The sequence below is a fragment of the Nerophis ophidion genome, linkage group LG11, assembly GCF_033978795.1.
Source record: "Nerophis ophidion isolate RoL-2023_Sa linkage group LG11, RoL_Noph_v1.0, whole genome shotgun sequence".
NCBI classification, from domain to species: domain Eukaryota; kingdom Metazoa; phylum Chordata; class Actinopteri; order Syngnathiformes; family Syngnathidae; genus Nerophis; species Nerophis ophidion.
The window spans coordinates 11,928,794-11,948,261 of NC_084621.1; the positions used below are offsets into that span (position 1 = coordinate 11,928,794).

General features: G+C 43.8%; 1 protein-coding gene across 1 annotated transcript in view; it reads right to left on the reverse strand.

The window, feature by feature from the left end:
• The window catches only part of LOC133562422 (uncharacterized), a 42,235-nt gene that overhangs the window by 19,327 nt on the left and 3,440 nt on the right, over positions 1-19,468 (reverse strand). Inside the window, exons 3-4 of the mRNA XM_061916609.1 lie at positions 9,725-9,807; positions 9,140-9,440 (exon numbers count right to left, since the gene is read on the reverse strand). Coding sequence (XP_061772593.1) covers positions 9,140-9,440; positions 9,725-9,807 — 384 coding nt within the window. The remainder of the gene's footprint in view (positions 1-9,139; positions 9,441-9,724; positions 9,808-19,468) is intronic.

Genomic DNA, 19,468 nt, shown 5'->3' on the forward strand with positions numbered 1-19,468 from the left:
CTACAACTCCCCTGTGGCCTTTTGCCATTTGAAGTTTATTTGAAAAGGGGGGAATAATTATCTCTCTTTTTTGTAGCGTTCCTTTCATCATCATGTCCCTCCCTCTGGCACTGAAGGTGCTTTACAGGAACATGCAAGCCAAGCAATCAGGCACGCCGTATCAATTCAAGCGCGATACTGCTGGTGGATGATTTCTTTTCTTTTTTCAAGCTGAATGAAGGCACTTCGCTCAGTAACAAAAGTGTGGCGGCCGAGCTCCTTTTAATTGGACGGAGGGAGCGTGAAGCAAGTCCCATCTGAGGCCTGGTCGGGACTTAATTATAAGCAAACATGGACGCCCGTCGATACAACACAACACCTTGGCGGAGCAGAGGGGGTAAAGAATGATCCGTAGTGGATCTAACATAATAGTGAGAGTCCAGTCCATAGTGGATCTAACATAATCGTGAGAGTCCAGTCCATTGTGGATCTAACATAATAGTGAGAGTCCAGTCCATAGTGGATCTAACGGAATAGTGAGAGTCCAGTCCATAGTGGATCTAACGTAATAGTGAGAGTCCAGTCCATAGTGGATCTAACATAATAGTGAGAGTCCAGTCCGTAGTGGATCTAACATAATAGTGAGAGTCCAGTCCATAGTGGATCTAACGTAATAGTGAGAGTCCAGTCCATAGTGGATCTAACATAATAGCGAGAGTTTAGTCCATAGTGGATCTAACATAATAGTGTGAGAATCCAGTCCATAGTGGATCTAACATAATAGTGAGAGTCCAGTCCATAGTGGATCTAACATAATAGTGAGAGTCCAGTCCATAGTGGATTTAACATAATAGTGTGAGAGTCCAGTCCATAGTGGATCTAACATAATAGTGAGAGTCTAGTCCATAGTGGATCTAACATAATAGAAGGTCTATTCAAAGGCTAGAGTATACAAATGGCGCTGCTGTAGTGGCTGCTGTAGGCAGGAGTTCTGTGCTCTTGTGTCATCCTTTTGTGTTTCCCTCTTGTTTTCATGTGTTATTATATTTTTTGATTTTTGGTCCGGGACTCTTTGGGACTGTGTGACAAGAGGTGGCACTTTCGTGACCTCTGTGGTGCTTTTTTTGTGGACTTCTGGATCTGCCTCCCGGGAGCCTTTTGGCCATGGAGACCAGCTGCTGGGTCTCTGCCACACCGGAGTCGGTTTGGAGGGACTGGAGGAGATGCGGATGAGGGGAAAGGACTGCGGAGCTAGCACTGAGCGCTGGGACGGAGAGGCTTCGCGGTGTCTTGGCTGGGTGAGCAGGTGTCGGACACCTCAGTCACCTTGGACGTATCCTCGCTCATCCATGCGGACTGGACACTGGCCGAGAGTGGAGTCGGCTGTCTTGGTTGCTTTGTTGGGTCTGCTCCTGTCTCTGGCCATGCTCCCTCCACACCAGCGGACAATGGCGTGGAACACCGCAGAGGCCACCACAGTGGATATGTTTCTTTTACTTTTTATTTATAGCTGTATGTAGAAGTGTCTGCTTGTATCTGCTGCTTTAATGTCTTTAATGTCCCCTGTGTTCTTTGATGTTTGATGTTTCCCTCTTACACACATGTAAGAGGGACATGTACTATGGCTATGAGTTGTTTTTTCCCTTGGCCTCAGTCTGGACCCCCTCTCCAGGGGCCAGGCTAAGACCTATTTTTTTATTTTATTTTAGTCTATTTTTTTATTTTTTTAGACCCCCCCTTGTTTAACTGTATCTCATCTTTTTTGTAAGGGGCGCTGGAAGCCGGCAGACCCGTCAGCGATCCTGTTCTGTCTCCCTGTAATGTTTGTTTGGTTTTAAATGGGATTGTGCTGAAAATTTAAATTTTCCTGAAGGAACTCTCCTGATGGAATAAATAATCTTCTCTAATCTAATCTAATTTACTACACGGTTGTGCTCGCAGGTTTTAAACGTGTTTCAGTACACACATGTGCTATCAGGTTTGCACGTTTTTTTAGTACACATGTGTGCTATCAGGTTTGGGCAAGTTTTTTTGTACACACGTGTGCTATCAGGTTTGCACTTTTTTTCACGTGCGTGCTATCAGGTTTGCACTTTTTTACACGCGTGTGCTATTAGGTTTGCACTTTTTTTTTACACACGTGTGCTATCAGGTTGCACGGGTTTTACTACATGCATGTTCTATCATGTTTGCATGTTTTAATTTACACATGTGCCATCCGGTTTCCACAAATTTTAGTGCACACATGTGCTATCAGGTTTGCACGTGTTTCAGTACATGTGTGTGCTATCAGGTTTGCACGTGTGTTACTGCACTCGGGTGCTGTCAGGTTTGCACATGTTTTAGTACATGCGTGTGCTATCAGGTTTGCACATGTTTTTGCACACGCATGTGCTATCAGGTTTGCACATGTTTTAGTACATGCGTGTGCTATCAGGTTTGCACATGCATGTGCTATCTGGTTTGCACGTGTTTTAGTACACTCATGTGTTTTTAGGTTTGTACATGTTTTACTACACATGTGTGCTAGTTTGGCAAGTGTTTCAGTACATGTGTGTGCTATCAGGTTTGCACGTGTTTTACTGCACTTGTGTGCTGTCAGATTTGCACATGTTTTAGTACATGCATGTGCATTCAGGTTTGAACACATTTTGGTACACACGTGTGCTATCAGGTTTGCACATATTTTAGTACATGCATGTGCTATCAGGTTTGCACATGTTTTTGCACCTGCATGTGCTATCTGGTTTGCATGTGTTTTACTGCACACAGGTGCTGTCAGGTTTGCACATGTTTTAGTACATGCGTGTGCTATCAGGTTTGCACATGTTTTAGTACATGCGTGTGCTATCAGGTTTGCACATGCATGTGCTATCTGGTTCGCACGTGTTTTAGAACACTCATGTGTTTTTAGGTTTGTACATGTTTTACTACACAGGTGTGCTATCAGTTTTGCAAGTGTTTCAGTACATGTGTGTGCTATCAGGTTTGCACGTGTTTTACTGCACTTGTGTGCTGTCAGATTTGCACATGTTTTAGTACATGGATGTGCTATCAGGTTATTACGCATTTTGGTACACACGTGTGCTATCAGGTTTGCACATGTTTTAGTACATGCGTGTTCAATCAGGTTTGCACATGTTTTTGCACATGCATGTGCTATCTGGTTTGCACGTGTTTTAGTACACTCATGTGTTTTTAGGTTTGTACATGTTTTACTACACATGTGTGCTATCAGTTTTGCAAGTGTTTCGGTACATGTGTGTGCAATCAGGTTTGCACGTGTTTTACTGCACTTGTGTGCTGTCAGATTTGCACATGTTTTAGTACATGCACGTGCTATCAGCTTTGCACGCATTTTGGTACACACATGTGCTATCAGTTTTGCACGTCATTCAGTACATATCTGTGCTGTCAGGTTTGCACGTGTTTTACTGCACTCGTGTGCTGTCAGGTTTGCACATGTTTTAGTACATTTCTGTGCTATCGAGTTTGCGCGTGTTTTACTGCACCCGTGTGATTTCAGGTTTGCACGTGTTTCAGTACGCTCGTGTGTTCGCACATGTTTTACTACACACGTGTGCTATCAGATTTGCACATGTTTTACTGCACTTGTGTGCTGTCAGATTTGCACATGTTTTAGTACATGCATGTGCTATCAGGTTTGCATGTGTTTCAGTACATGTGTGTGCTATCAGGTTTGCACGTGTTTTACTGCACTTGTGTGCTGTCAGATTTGCACATGTTTTAGTACATGCATGTGCTATCAGGTTTGCATGTGTTTCAGTACATGTGTGTGCTATCAGGTTTGCACGTGTTTTACTGCACTTGTGTGCTGTCAGATTTGCACATGTTTTAGTACATGCATGTGCTATCAGGTTTGCATGTGTTTCAGTACATGTGTGTGCTATCAGGTTTGCACGTGTTTTGCTGCACTTGTGTGCTGTCAGATTTGCACATGTTTTAGTACATGCATGTGCTATCAGGTTTGCATGTGTTTCAGTACATGTGTGTGCTATCAGGTTTGCACGTGTTTTACTGCACTCGGGTGCTGTCAGGTTTGCACATGTTTTTGCACATGCGTGTGCTATCAGGTTTGCACATGTTTTTGCACACGCATGTGCTATCTGGTTTGCACGTGTTTTAGTACACTCTTGTGTTTTTAGGTTTGTACATGTTTTACTACACATGTGTGCTATCAGTTTTGCAGGTGTTTCAGTACATGTGTGTGCTATCAGGTTTGCACGTGTTTTACTGCACTTGTGTGCTATCAGCTTTGCACGCATTTTCGTACACACGTGTGCTATCAGGTTTGCACATGTTTTAGTACATGCGTGTGCTATCAGGTTTGCACATGTTTTTGCACATGCATGTGCTATCTGGTTTGCACGTGTTTTAGTACACTCATGTGTTTTTAGGTTTGTACATGTTTTACTACACATGTGTGCTATCAGTTTGGCAAGTGTTTCAGTACATGTGTGTGCTATCAGGTTTGCACGTGTTTTACTGCACTTGTGTGCTGTCAGATTTGCACATGTTTTAGTACATGGATGTGCTATTAGCTTTGCACGCATTTTGGTACACACGTGTGCTATCAGGTTTGCACATATTTTAGTACATGCGTGTGTTATCAGGTTTGCACATGCATGTGCTATCAGGTTTGCACATGTTTTAGTACATGCGTGTGCTATCAGGTTTTCACATGTTTTTGCACATGCATGAGCTATCTGGTTTGCACGTGTTTTAGTACACTCATGTGTTTTTAGGTTTGTACATGTTTTACCACACATGTGTGCTAACAGTTTTGCAAGTGTTTCAGTACATGTGTGTGCTATCAGGTTTGCACGTGTTTCACTGCACTTGTGTGCTGTCAGATTTGCACATGTTTTAGTACATGCACGTGCTATCAGCTTTGTTCGCATTTTGGTACACACGTGTGCTATCAGTTTTGCACGTCATTCAGTACATATCTGTGCTATCAGGTTTGCACTTTTTTTACACACGTGTGCTATCAGGTTTGCACGGGTTTTACTACATGCATGTTCTATCATGTTTGCATGTTTTAATTTACACATGTGCCATCAGGTTTCCACAAATTTTAGTACACACATGTGCTATCAAGTTTGCACGTGTTTCAGTACATGTGTGTGCTATCATGTTTGCACGTGTGTTACTGCACTCGGGTGCTGTCAGGTTTGCACATGTTTTAGTACATGCGTGTGCTATCAGGTTTGCACATATTTTTGCACACGCATGTGCTCTCAGGTTTGCACATGTTTTAGTACATGCGTGTGCTATCAGGTTTGCACGTGTTTTTGCACATGCATGTGCTATCTGGTTTGCACGTGTTTTAGTACACTCATGTGTTTTTAGGTTTGTACATGTTTTACTACACATGTGTGCAATAAGTTTTGCAAGTGTTTCAGTACATGTGTGTGCTATCAGGTTTGCACGTGTTTTACTGCACTTGTGTGCTGTCAGATTTGCACATGTTTTAGTACATGGATGTGCTATTAGGTTTGCACGCATTTTGGTACACACGTGTGCTATCAGGTTTGCACATATTTTAGTACATGCGTGTGCTGTCAGGTTTGCACGTGTTTTTGCACATGCATGTGCTATCTGGTTTGCACGTGTTTTAGTACACTCATGTGTTTTTAGGTTTGTACATGTTTTACTACACATGTGTGCTATCAGTTTTGCAAGTGTTTCATTACATGTGTGTGCTATCAGGTTTGCACGTGTTTTAGTACATGCGTGTGCTATTAGGTTTGCACATGCATGTGCTATCTGGTTTGCACGTGTTTTAATACAGTCATGTGTTTTCAGGTTTGTACATGTTTTACTACACATGTGTGCTACCAGTTTTGCAAGTGTTTCAGTACATGTGTGTGCTATCAGGTTTGCACGTGTTTTACTGCACTTGTGTGCTGTCAGATTTGCACATTTTTTAGTACATGGATGTGCTATCAGGTTATTACGCATTTTGGTACACACGTGTGCTATCAGGTTTGCACATATTTTAGTACATGCGTGTGCTATCAGGTTTGCACATGCATGTGCTATCTGGTTTGCACGTGTTTTAATACAGTCATGTGTTTTCAGGTTTGTACATGTTTTACTACACATGTGTGCTACCAGTTTTGCAAGTGTTTCAGTACATGTGTGTGCTATCAGGTTTGCACGTGTTTTACTGCACTTGTGTGCTGTCAGATTTGCACATGTTTTAGTACATGGATGTGCTATCAGGTTATTACGCATTTTGGTACACACGTGTGCTATCAGGTTTGCACATATTTTAGTACATGCGTGTGCTATCAGGTTTGCACATGCATGTGCTATCTGGTTTGCACGTGTTTTAATACAGTCATGTGTTTTCAGGTTTGTACATGTTTTACTACACATGTGTGCTACCAGTTTTGCAAGTGTTTCAGTACATGTGTGTGCTATCAGGTTTGCACGTGTTTTACTGCACTTGTGTGCTGTCAGATTTGCACATGTTTTAGTACATGGATGTGCTATCAGGTTATTACGCATTTTGGTACACACGTGTGCTTTCAGGTTTGCACATATTTTAGTACATGCGTGTGCTATCAGGTTTGCACATGCATGTGCTATCTGGTTTGCACGTGTTTTAGTACAGTCATGTGTTTTCAGGTTTGTACATGTTTTACTACACGTGTGCTACCAGTTTTGCAAGTGTTTCAGTACATGGGTGTGCTATCAGGTTTGCACGTGTTTTACTGCACTTGTGTGCTGTCAGATTTGCACATGTTTTAGTACATGGATGTGCTATCAGGTTATTACGCATTTTGGTACACACGTGTGCTATCAGGTTTGCACATATTTTAGTACATGCGTGTGCTATCAGGTTTGCACATGCATGTGCTATCTGGTTTGCACGTGTTTTAATACAGTCATGTGTTTTCAGGTTTGTACATGTTTTACTACACATGTGTGCTACCAGTTTTGCAAGTGTTTCAGTACATGTGTGTGCTATCAGGTTTGCACGTGTTTTACTGCACTTGTGTGCTGTCAGATTTGCACATTTTTTAGTACATGGATGTGCTATCAGGTTATTACGCATTTTGGTACACACGTGTGCTATCAGGTTTGCACATATTTTAGTACATGCGTGTGCTATCAGGTTTGCACATGCATGTGCTATCTGGTTTGCACGTGTTTTAATACAGTCATGTGTTTTCAGGTTTGTACATGTTTTACTACACATGTGTGCTACCAGTTTTGCAAGTGTTTCAGTACATGTGTGTGCTATCAGGTTTGCACGTGTTTTACTGCACTTGTGTGCTGTCAGATTTGCACATGTTTTAGTACATGGATGTGCTATCAGGTTATTACGCATTTTGGTACACACGTGTGCTATCAGGTTTGCACATATTTTAGTACATGCGTGTGCTATCAGGTTTGCACATGCATGTGCTATCTGGTTTGCACGTGTTTTAATACAGTCATGTGTTTTCAGGTTTGTACATGTTTTACTACACATGTGTGCTACCAGTTTTGCAAGTGTTTCAGTACATGTGTGTGCTATCAGGTTTGCACGTGTTTTACTGCACTTGTGTGCTGTCAGATTTGCACATGTTTTAGTACATGGATGTGCTATCAGGTTATTACGCATTTTGGTACACACGTGTGCTTTCAGGTTTGCACATATTTTAGTACATGCGTGTGCTATCAGGTTTGCACATGCATGTGCTATCTGGTTTGCACGTGTTTTAGTACAGTCATGTGTTTTCAGGTTTGTACATGTTTTACTACACGTGTGCTACCAGTTTTGCAAGTGTTTCAGTACATGGGTGTGCTATCAGGTTTGCACGTGTTTTACTGCACTTGTGTGCTGTCAGATTTGCACATGTTTTAGTACATGGATGTGCTATCAGGTTATTACGCATTTTGGTACACACGTGTGCTATCAGGTTTGCACATATTTTAGTACATGCGTGTGCTATCAGGTTTGCACATGCATGTGCTATCTGGTTTGCACGTGTTTTAGTACAGTCATGTGTTTTCAGGTTTGTACATGTTTTACTACACATGTGTGCTATCAGTTTTGCAAGTGTTTCAGTACATGTGTGTGCTATCAGGTTTGCACGTGTTTTACTGCACTTGTGTGCTGTCAGGTTTTGCACGTGTTTTAGTACATGCACGTGCTATCAGCTTTGCACGCATTTTGGTACACACGTGTGCTATCAGTTTTGCACGTCATTCAGTACATATCTGTGCTGTCAGGTTTGCACGTGTTTTACTGCACTCGTGTGCTGTCAGGTTTGCACATGTTTTAGTACATTTCTGTGCTATCGAGTTTGCGCGTGTTTTACTGCACTCGTGTGATTTCAGGTTTGCACGTGTTTCCGTACGCTCGTGTGTTCGCACATGTTTTACTACACACGTGTGCTATCAGTTTTGCACGTGTTTTAGTACACGCGTGTGCTATGAGGTTTGCACGTGTTTCACTGCACTTGTGTGCTGTCAGATTTGCACATGTTTTAGTACATGGATGTGCTATTAGGTTTGCACGCATTTTGGTACACACGTGTGCTATCAGGTTTGCACATATTTTAGTACATGCGTGTGCTGTCAGGTTTGCACATGTTTTTGCACATGCATGTGCTATCTGATTCGCACGTGTTTTAGTACACTCATGTGTTTTTAGGTTTGTACATGTTTTACTACACATGTGTGCTATCAGTTTTGCAAGTGTTTCAGTACATGTGTGTGCTATCAGGTTTGCACGTGTTTTACTGCACTTGTGTGCTGTCAGATTTGCACGTGTTTTAGTACATGCACGTGCTATCAGCTTTGCACGCATTTTGGTACACACGTGTGCTATCAGTTTTGCACGTCATTCAGTACATATCTGTGCTGTCAGGTTTGCACGTGTTTTACTGCACTCGTGTGCTGTCAGGTTTGCACATGTTTTAGTACATTTCTGTGCTATCAAGTTTGCGCGTGTTTTACTGCACTCGTGTGATTTCAGGTTTGCACGTGTTTCAGTACGCTCGTGTGTTCGCACATGTTTTACTACACACGTGTGCTATCAGTTTTGCACGTGTTTTAGTACACGCGTGTGCTATGAGGTTTGCACGTGTTTTAGCACACACAAAGCTCCAGTAAATCAGGACCAGAGTGTGTTGTTTGCCCTCCAGTTGTGGTTCTCAACTTCAGACGCTGGCTGGCGAGGCTGCTTGGCTCATCTGTGATCTTTTGCTCCCGGGCACTTGCATTAATTGCTCTGGTAATTGAATAGTTGTCTTCATTAGTTCCAGTCCCGTGCCTGCGAGTCTCGCTGGCTTGTGGATCACTGCGAGAAATGTTTGTGCCGAGGCCTTCGGGGCAGGGGGGGTGCAGGGTGGAATATTCCTTCGCCCACGTGGTTGCCGTATGCTCACCAGGCATTGCTGACCAGTGACAACAATCACTGTCACCGTAGCAACCGGGACCTTTCAAACACACAAAGGGGCATAGAAAAGAAGCGGCTCAATGCAGGAAAATAATCAACCAAACTCTTCAATATTCTTTCTAATGCACATTACAGTCGTGTCAAAGCGATTGGACCGGACACGACGTGGAGATAATGACATATTTTAATTTTAAACACACAAACGAAAAGCGAGGGTGACACGCCAACAAGGTGTCTCAACCCGGCTGCTGCTAATAAATGCAACATTTTTTAATTAGATAACAAGGTCCACCTGGGCCATCTACTCACCTGCCATCTACTCACCTGTCGCTGTCTTGGAGGACGGTTCCGGCACACCCTGTTCCGCAAAAGGCCCGCAGGCCACACCCCCCTCCACAACCACTGACCTAGAAAAGAAAATTTATGCAACATTTTCCTCAAAAGAAAACAAACAAAAAACACCAGTACATGTTTTGTAGACCACAAAAAAGTGTTTTACATACAGTACAGTCCAAAAGTTTGGACACACTTTCTCATTCAATTAGTTTTTTTTAATTTTCATGACTAATTTACCTTTTTGATTTGTATTCCCGCGGTGTAAAGCGATTGGACCGGACACGACGTGGAGATAATGACATATTTTAATTTTAAACACACAAAGGAACAAACGAAAAGCGCTCACAGAGAAGGTATAAACACTTGACTATGAAAAGAAAAACTTGCACTATGGCATGGAAAACAAAAAACTTGGAAAGAGAACGGGACACGGATCATCGGTATGGTTTATGAAGGTGTATCGAGGGTGACACGCCAACAACGTGTCTCACCCCGGCTGCTGCTAATAAATGCAACATTTTTTAATTAGATAACAAGGTCCACCTGGGCCATCTGCTCACCTGCCATCTACTCACCCGTCGCTGTCTTCGAGGACGGTTCCGGCACACCCTGTTCCGCAAAAGGCCCGCAGGCCACACCCCCCTCCACAACCTCTGACCTAGAAAAGACAATTTATGCAACATTTTCCTCAAAAGAAAACAAACCAAAAACACCATTCCATGTTTTGTAGACCAGAAAGAAGTGTTTTTTACAGGTACTTCCCAGGTATCATAGTTTTGATGCCTTCAGTGACAATCTACAATGTAAACAGTCATGAAAATAAAAAAAAAACGCATTGAAAGAGAAGGTGTGTCCAAACTTTTGGACTGTACTGTATGGAAAACACTTCCTTGTACGAAGGTGTATCGAGGGTGACACGCCACTAACATGTCTCAATCCGGCTTCTGCTAATAAATGCAACATTTTTTAATTAGATAACAAGGTCCACCTGGGCCATCTACTCACCTGCCATCTACTCACCCGTCGCTGTCTTCGAGGACGGTTCCGGCACACCCTGTTCCGCAAAAGGCCCGCAGGCCACACCCCCCTCCACAACCTCTGACTTAGAAAAGACAATCTATGCTACATTTTCCTCAAAAGAAAACAAACAAAAAACACCATTACATGTTTTGTAGACCACAAAAAAGTGTTTTTTACAGGTACTTCACAGGTATCATAGTTTTGATGCCTTCAGTGACAATCTAGAATGCAAACAGTCATGAAAAAAAAAAAAAACGCATTGAAAGAGAAGGTGTGTCCAAACTTTTGGACTGTACTGTATGGATAACACTTCCTTGTGGTCTACAAAACATGCAATGGTGTTTTTTTTTTTTTTGTTCAAAATGTTGCATAAATTGTCTTTTCTCAAACATGGGTTGCAGAGGGGGGTGCGGCCTGCGGGCCTGCCGCGGAACAGGTGAGTAGATGGCCCAGGTGGGCACTGTTATCTAATCACCTGTCGCCTTTATTAGCAGCAGTTGGATGAGACACATTGTTGGAGTTGGGAGCTGGAGAGCGACAAACCTAAAAGAAAGTGCCGAGAAGCAATTCCAGACTTTTTAAAGGCGCAGAATCCTCTTTTCGGAAGTTTATGCCAACAAAGACTGACTTACCTGCTTGACTCTTTGAGGGTACTGTTTTCTAATTCACCTGTGCACCTATTAATAACCCAAAAAACCTTACTTTTTCCATGTTTGACTAAGTCCGAGTCATAGGGAAGAAGAGATAAAAAAAAAAAAAAAAAGGAAAGGGAAAAAAAAAAAAAAAAAGCGTGGGTGAATCTGAGCAGAGAAAACATCCTCTGGGTCTTTTTCCTTTTTTAAAAAGAACTCCTCCAGATCTCATGTTTAATTCATGAGGGAGGGCTCAGGCGTGATACATCCTGGCGTGACAAGCCCAGTCCATCTTTGTTTGTTGGGGAGGGGGGGATTGGATCGGACCCGGCCGACGGAGTGACACGCCAGTGCCCCCCCCGCCCGTCCATCAGGGCGGTCAACAGCTGGGGGGGGGCGCAAAGCGAGCCCTTCCCTTGGAAGCGGGGCGTGCTTAATTAAAGAAGTTCCCCCTGGGTGAGAAAGCAGCTGGAGTGGGGGGGAGAGGGGTACCGCCACGTGCTGACTGCCAGGCACACAAAGCGTAGGAACGCAACAAGGCAAACACACACCAGCGGATGTTCCTCTTCAGGAACATTTGAAGTATTCAGTCCGAGGAGCCTGGAGTGGGCGGCGCCGGCTCGGGCTCGCCCACGCCCGACGCGGCTTTACGCCGAAGCAACAAATTCGATTAGTTGTCAGGCTGGTCACATCCGGGCGATAAACATAGCGTCGCCGCGCGTTGCCAGGATGAAGATTAGGCATCCGCGTCCTCCTCCACAGGCGCCGTGGTCAAACCCGGGGCCATTTTCACAGATAGTCCATGGCGCCACTTGAGAGGAACCGGCTAAATCCCAAGAAAAGTGGGCGGGGACGCCGGGTACAAAATGGCCAATTTCATAGCAAGCGTGCGGATTAAGGGTATGCCCGTGTTCCAATTAAGGGCGGGAGCTAGGGGCCATGTTGTTGGACGCGCTCTCCCGCCCGTGATTGCTGCACGCCGGTGCCAGATTGTCAGGCGGCGGCGAGGGGGGGGGGGGGCTGCTTTGATTGGGTGCCAGCGAGGCCTCGCAGGCTCTTGGCAACCCCACCCGCCTCGCCGTCAATATGCACGGGCATCAAAAATGACCCAATTAGAGGACGGGCAATATGTTGTGATAGCAAATATGTAACTCCCTCCACGTAGTGAAGTGCATTATATTTATATAGCGCTTTTCTCAAGTGACTCAAAGCGCTTTACATCAGGGGTGGGCATTACGTCGATCGCGATCGACTGGTCGATCTCGGAGGGTGTGTCAGTCGATCTCAAGCCAGGCATTAAAAAAATAGACATAAAAATGAGCAATCATCAATCATACCAAGACTTCACTTTCGTCAGTTCAATCAATCAATCAATGTTTATTTATATAGCCCCAAATCACAAATGTCTCAAAGGACTGCACAAATCATTACGACTACAACATCCTCGGAAGAACACACAAAAGGGCAAGGAAAACTCACACCCAGTGGGCAGGGAGAATTCACATCCAGTGGGACGCCAGTGACAATGCTGACTATGAGAAACCTTGGAGAGGACCTCAGATGTGGGCAACCCCCTCCTTCTAGGGTACCGAAAGCAATGGATGTCGAGCGGGTCTAACATGATACTGTGAAAATTCAATCCATAGTGGCTCCAACACAGCCGCGAGAGTTCAGTTCAAGCGGATCCAAGACAGCAGCGAGAGTCCCGTCCACAGGAAACCATCTCAGGCGGAGGCGGATCAGCAGCGTAGAGATGTCCCCAACCGATACAGGCGAGCGGTACATCCTGGGTCCCGACGAGCGGTCCATCCTGGGTCTCGACTCTGGACAGCCAGTACTTCATCCATTGTCATCGGACCGGACCCCCTCCACAAGGGAGGGGGGGACATAGGAGAAAGAAAAGAAGCGGCAGATCAACTGGTCTAAAAAGGAGGTCTATTTAAAGGCTAGAGTATACAGATGAGTTTTAAGGTGAGACTTAAATGCTCCTACTGAGGTAGCATCTCGAACTGTTACCGGGAGGGCATTCCAGAGTACTGGAGCCCGAACGGAAAACGCTCTATAGCCCGCAGACTTTTTTTGGGGGGCTCTAGGAATCCCTAATGATAATGTTTTGACATTCTCGGCACCCGAGGATCTTGTGAGATGACGCTGGCTGCTGCGAGCTCATATTTAAGAAAAAAAATCACTAACAGGGCGGACGCAGAGAAACACATTTTATTTCTAGAGACTCCGTACCTACTGTCAAAACTCTAAAGACCGACTGCACAGTTCCTGTCTTCACCATAAAAGACCTGTTTCGTCCTGCCTGTGCTAACAAAATAAGAGTCTCAGAAAGCTAGCGTGCACAAGCTAGCAAGCTACGGAGTTTGATGCCAATGTATTTCTCCCTCGCCCTCAGCGACCGCTTTCTCACTTGCTTGCCCACCCGCACACTCACTGACGTCACTCACCTGCTGCCAGACATTAAAGGGCCACACACATATGCTACTCTCATAACAAAGTGTTTAAAAACGAGTATGCAAGTTGGACAAATGAGATGCCAAATCCAACCACTTTCATGTGGTATTGGACAGAAAGGAGGACTTTTTTTTTTCCTCCATTTGAAAATGCGGACGTTATCAGCACCACTGTCTAATTCCAATCAATGCAAGTCATCAGAATCAGGTAATACACCAACTTATATTCTTGTCTTCATGAAAGAAAGGAATCTATGTGTGTTAAACATGCTTGTATTATCATTAAACACCATTAACTTAACAAAAATGTCTCTTTCATAAATAAATAAATATAAATTATAAATAGGAATGAGGTAGATCTCCTCGACTTGGTCAATTGAAAAGTAGCTCGCCTGCAGAAAAAGTGTGAGCGCCCCTGCTTTACATAGTGACACCCAATATCTAAGTGACATTTAAACCAGTGTGGGTGGCACTGGGAGCAGGTGGGTCAAGTGTCTTGCCCAAGGACACAACGGCAGTGACTAGGATGGCACAAGCGGGAATCGAACCTGCAACCCTTTAAGTTGCTGGCACGGCCACTCTACCAACCGAGCTATACCGCCCCATGTTTGCATGCACAACTTTCCTTGATGCTGCCACAGAAAGACATTGGTTAACCTTCCTCTTGTGTTAGCTTTCTGTTACCATCTCTTATGTTAACGGGTCGGTTTTGACCCATGTCTTAAATCAGCTGTAAAATACACTAAAAACAATTATCTATCATCCAATTTGTTTCTCATCTCTTGGTTACCTCGTTAGGCTTCCTTATCCTTGAAAATATTGGTTTTAATATTTTTGGTTTGGGCCATTGGGCTTTTTGTCAGTATACCCCTCGATTTCAATTTTTAAAAATGGTAAAACGAACCTCAAGAGAATCATATACATTAAAAAAAAGGTTGTTGTGTTACCTAACTATTACTAAGGGGTATTAGAACACATCTCTTAAATAAATGTGTTTTATTTATTTGTTCATTTTAAGAATTTTAACTATAGTAACATCTATGGTGTTACGGGTCGATTTCGACCCATATATATTTACTTCAAGAAAAAGGCTAAAAAGTATTTTTTTCAGCAACAGAAATCCAACATCAAACAAACAACAACCAATCAAGCAAATGAAACCAAGAGAAATAGATTACTAGTTCCAAAACTAATAAAAAAACAAAATCAGAGTGGCAAAAAGTGACACTTTTAGTGTCCGTCTTTTGTTTATTTTTGTACAGGATAACAAGGTAAAATGAGAATCCACTAAAGCTCACATGATTGGGATAGGAGCTGGCTGTCAGTGTGTTCAGTTTTGGCTCTTATCATTGCTTTATCATCTTATTTTTATAACTGGGTCGAAACCGACCCTAACAACACCAAGGGCATCATTTCTACCAGAGCATTTTATAATTTAGTGAAAAAAATTAAAATGTTTTATTTTCGTGACAAAGAGGTTCCTGACAAAGTCAAAAAGCTTTGATGCAAAAAAATAAATGTATGTGGTGTTTTTGTGCATTTAAAATCTAAAACGGGTCGGTGCCGACCCTAACACAAGACGAAGGTTAAAGTGAAACTACCAAGGATTGTCACACACACACTAAGTGTGGCGAAATTTGTCCTCTGCATTTGACCCAACACCCTTGTTCACCCCCTGGGAGGTGAGGGGAGCAGTGGGCATCAGCAGTGCCCGGGAATCATTTCTGGTGATTTAACCCCCAATTCCAACCCTTGATGCTGAGTGCCATGCAGGGAGGTAATGGGTCCCATTTTTATAGACTTTGGTATGACTCGCCCAACCTACCGATCTCAGGGCGGACACTCTAACCACTTGGCCGCTGAGTAGGCATGTTTTATGCCACTCCTTAATCGTCTCAATTTGTCCATCGAACGTTTTATGCTGTGCGTGAATCCAAAAAGGTGAGCTTTGTTGATGTTATTGACTTGTGTGGAGTGCTAATCAGATAGATGGGGTCCCTGCATGACTGTAAGCTAATCGATGCTAACATGCTCTTTATGCCAGCTTAATGTACATATTGCACCATTATGCCTCTGTTCGGTATTGTGATGCCGGGTTCGATTCCCTCGAGGATGCGTCGAAATTGAACACAGCAAAGCTAAGATAAACAGATTTATTTAAATAAAAAAAAGGGCTATATAGTAGAATAAAACAAACAAAGGACGCTAGCATAAAAGCTAGGATATACAAAAATGAGAACTAAACTGGCACATAGACACATTAAAGGGAAAAACAAAACATATAGCATGAGAGCTGGAATAAACAAATGGCTGAGCGTGAAAAGCTAGCGAGAATATACACACAATGTAGAGTGCAGGCGTAACTTGTTGCGTGAAAGCAAATTATGAACCCAGGCTGAACAAACAAAAGAGGACGGCTATGCGACGTCAAGGCTTGGTTAGCCCAGAATTTTTAATAATGAATGAGGGAAAAACGGAAATTTTAGTTTTTGGTCCCGGCCCTCACTGACTTGGGACCATTGCAAAATGATGTGCGTCCCAAAGTCACCAGCCTTGGCGTCACTATAGACAGCGATTTTAAACTAGACAAACAAGTCAATGGCGTTTTAAAATCCAGTTTTTATCACCTTCGTCTTTTAGTGTGGAGTCGGCTGTCCTGGTTGCTTTGTTGGGTCTGCTCCTGTCTCTGGCCATCCTCCCTCCACCCCAGTGGACGATGGCGTGGAACACCGCAGAGGCCACCACACGGGATATGTTTCTTTTACTTTTTATTCATAGCTGTATGTAGAAGTGTCTGGTTGTATCTGCTGCTTTAATGTCTTTAATGTCCTATGTGTTCTTTGATGTTTGATGTTTCCCTCTTACACACATGTAAGAGGGGTGTGTTCTATGGCTATGAGTTGTTGTTTTTTTTCCCTTAGCCTCAGTCTGCACCCCCTCTCCAGGGCCCAGGCTAAGACCGATTTTTTTATTTTATTTTAATCTCCTATTTTTTTCTCCCCCCCTTGTTTACCTGTATCTCATCTTTTTTTTGTAAGGGGCGCTGGAAGCCGGCAGACCCGTCAGCGATCCTGTTCTGTCTCCCTTTAATGTTTGTCTGATCTTGAATGGGATTGTGCTGAAAATTGTAATTTTCCTGAAGGAACTCTCCTGACGGAATAAATGAAGTACTATCTAATCTAATCTAATCTATCTAGTAAAGGTTAAACCGTTTTTATCTTTTAACCTTTTTGAACAAGTCGTGCATGCTTTTATTTCAAGTGGCCTGGACTACTGCAATGCACTTTATGCTGGCATTGGCCAAAAAGCTCTCTCCCGGTTGCAGTTAGTCCAGAACGCGGCAACAGGACTTTTAACAGGGGCCAGGAAAGGCCAGCATATAACCCCAATTCTTCAGAGTTTGCACTGGCTTCCAGTTCATTTTAGACTTGATTTTAAAACATTGCTGTTTGTTTTTAAATCTTTACATGGACTGGCACCTCAATATATCTCGGACCTCATCTGAGGTCCGAGAGCCAGTTCCAGCTCGTGGTGCCCAAGACCAGACTTAAGACCAGGGGAAACAGGGCCTTCTCTGTGGTCGGCCCTAAGCTCTGGAACACTCTGCCCCTCCATGTTCAAATTGCTTCCACAGTGGAGTGTTTTAAGTCTCGTCTTAAGACCCACTTTTATTCTTTGGCTTTTAACACTACGTGAGTTGTGTGGTCCTCTGTTCTCTGTTGTCCTCTGTGTTTTTTATACACTTTGATTTTTATTTTACTGTTTTAATTGATTTTACCCTTTAAAATAGTTTTTAATCATATTTGTTTTTATATTGTTTTTATTGGTTTTATTTTTATTCATTTTTTGTTTTATTCAGTCATTGGTGGAGCATAATATTGTTTTTAACATGGCTGTGCAGCACTTTGGAAACGTTATTGTTGTTTAAATGTGCTATATAAATAAAGTGGATTGGATTGGATTGGATTGGCTTATAAAGTGACGGTGATTATCTGTAGCAGGTGTGCGGGGCGTGAGCAGCAGGTGAACTGATGAGTAACCATGGTGACTGACTTAAACAGGAAAAAAATGGGATCAGATGGAGAGTGAAAATAAAAAATGGAACAATAAACAATAATATGTGGAGGATCCGGAAAGCGGATCTCAACAGCCTCGTATTTTAGGTATATTTGAGCTCATTTTATTTGTATTTTCCGTTTCCTTCAACTTGAACACACACACATTTTTACCTTGGGCCTTTCATCCATCCATCCATTTACTACCGCTTATTCCCTTTTGGGGTCGCGGGGGGCGCTGGCGCCTATCTCAGCTACAATCGGGCGGAAGGCGGGGTACACCCTGGACAAGTCGCCACCTCATCGCAGGGCCAACACAGATAGACAGACAACTTTCTAAGCCAGTAATTTCCAGTTGTCACACCTGAAAAGCCTTGTTTTAGTAATGTTTTCCAATGTTGTAAAAATGTGTAGAATAAATATAGTATGCTAGATCCACTTCACGTCCATTGCACCGGTCGTCGTAGGGGGGGGGGTCACATCTGCGGTCCTCTCCAAGGTTTCTCATTGTCCCATTGGGTTGACTTTTTCCTTGCCCTGATGTGGGATCTAGACCGAGGATGTCGTTGTGGCTTGTGCAGCCCTTTGAGACACTTGTGATTTAGGGCTATATAAATAAACATTGATTGATCAAGCGGGAATCGAACCTGCAACCCTCAAGTTGCTGGCACGGCCACTCTACCAACCGAGCTGGGCCGCCCCATAGCACCGGCACAATGGCTTTCTTTGACTGATTTATTGAAGGCTTTCTTTCCCTTCAATTCACCGTGAAAACTGTTAATAAAATAAAGCAGGTTACAAACGTAAACAATAACATGCACAGCATGTGGCTCAAACATTTTACAAACAGAAATGACAAATACTTCGTTGGCCTGCATGCTTCTTTTTGGAGGAAATTGTGATCTTCTAGGTCTCTGCTTTTTGCAGATGATGTGGTCCTGATGGCTTCATCTAGCCAAGATCTTCAGCTCTCACTGGATCGGTTCGCAGCCGAGTGTGAAGCGACTGGAACGAGAATCAGCACCTCCAAGTCCGAGTCCATGGTTCTCTCCCGGAAAAGGGTGGAGTGCCATCTCCGGGTTGGGGAGGAGACCCTGCCCCAAGTGGAGGAGTTCAAGTACCTAGGAGTCTTGTTCACGAGTGAGGGAAGAGTGGATGGTGAGATCGGTGCGGCGTCTTCAGTAATACGGACGTTGTACCGATCCGTTGTGGTGAAGAAGGAGCTGAGCCGGAAGGCAAAGCTGTCAATTTACCGGCCGATCTACGTTCCCATCCTCACCTATGGTCATGAGCTTTGGGTCATGACCGAAAGGATAAGATCACGGGTACAAGCGGCCGAAATGAGTTTCCTCCGCCGTGTGGCGGGTCTCTCCCTTAGAGTCCGGTCCAATCCGGTGGCCATGTACTGCTTGCCTGTGTATCGGCTTGGGACATCTCTGCGCTGCTGATCCGCCTCCGCTTGGGATGGTTTCCTGCTGGCTCCGCTGTGAACGGGACTCTCGCTGCTGTGTTGGATCCGCTTTGGACTGGACTCTCGCGACTGTGTTGGATCCATTATGGATTGAA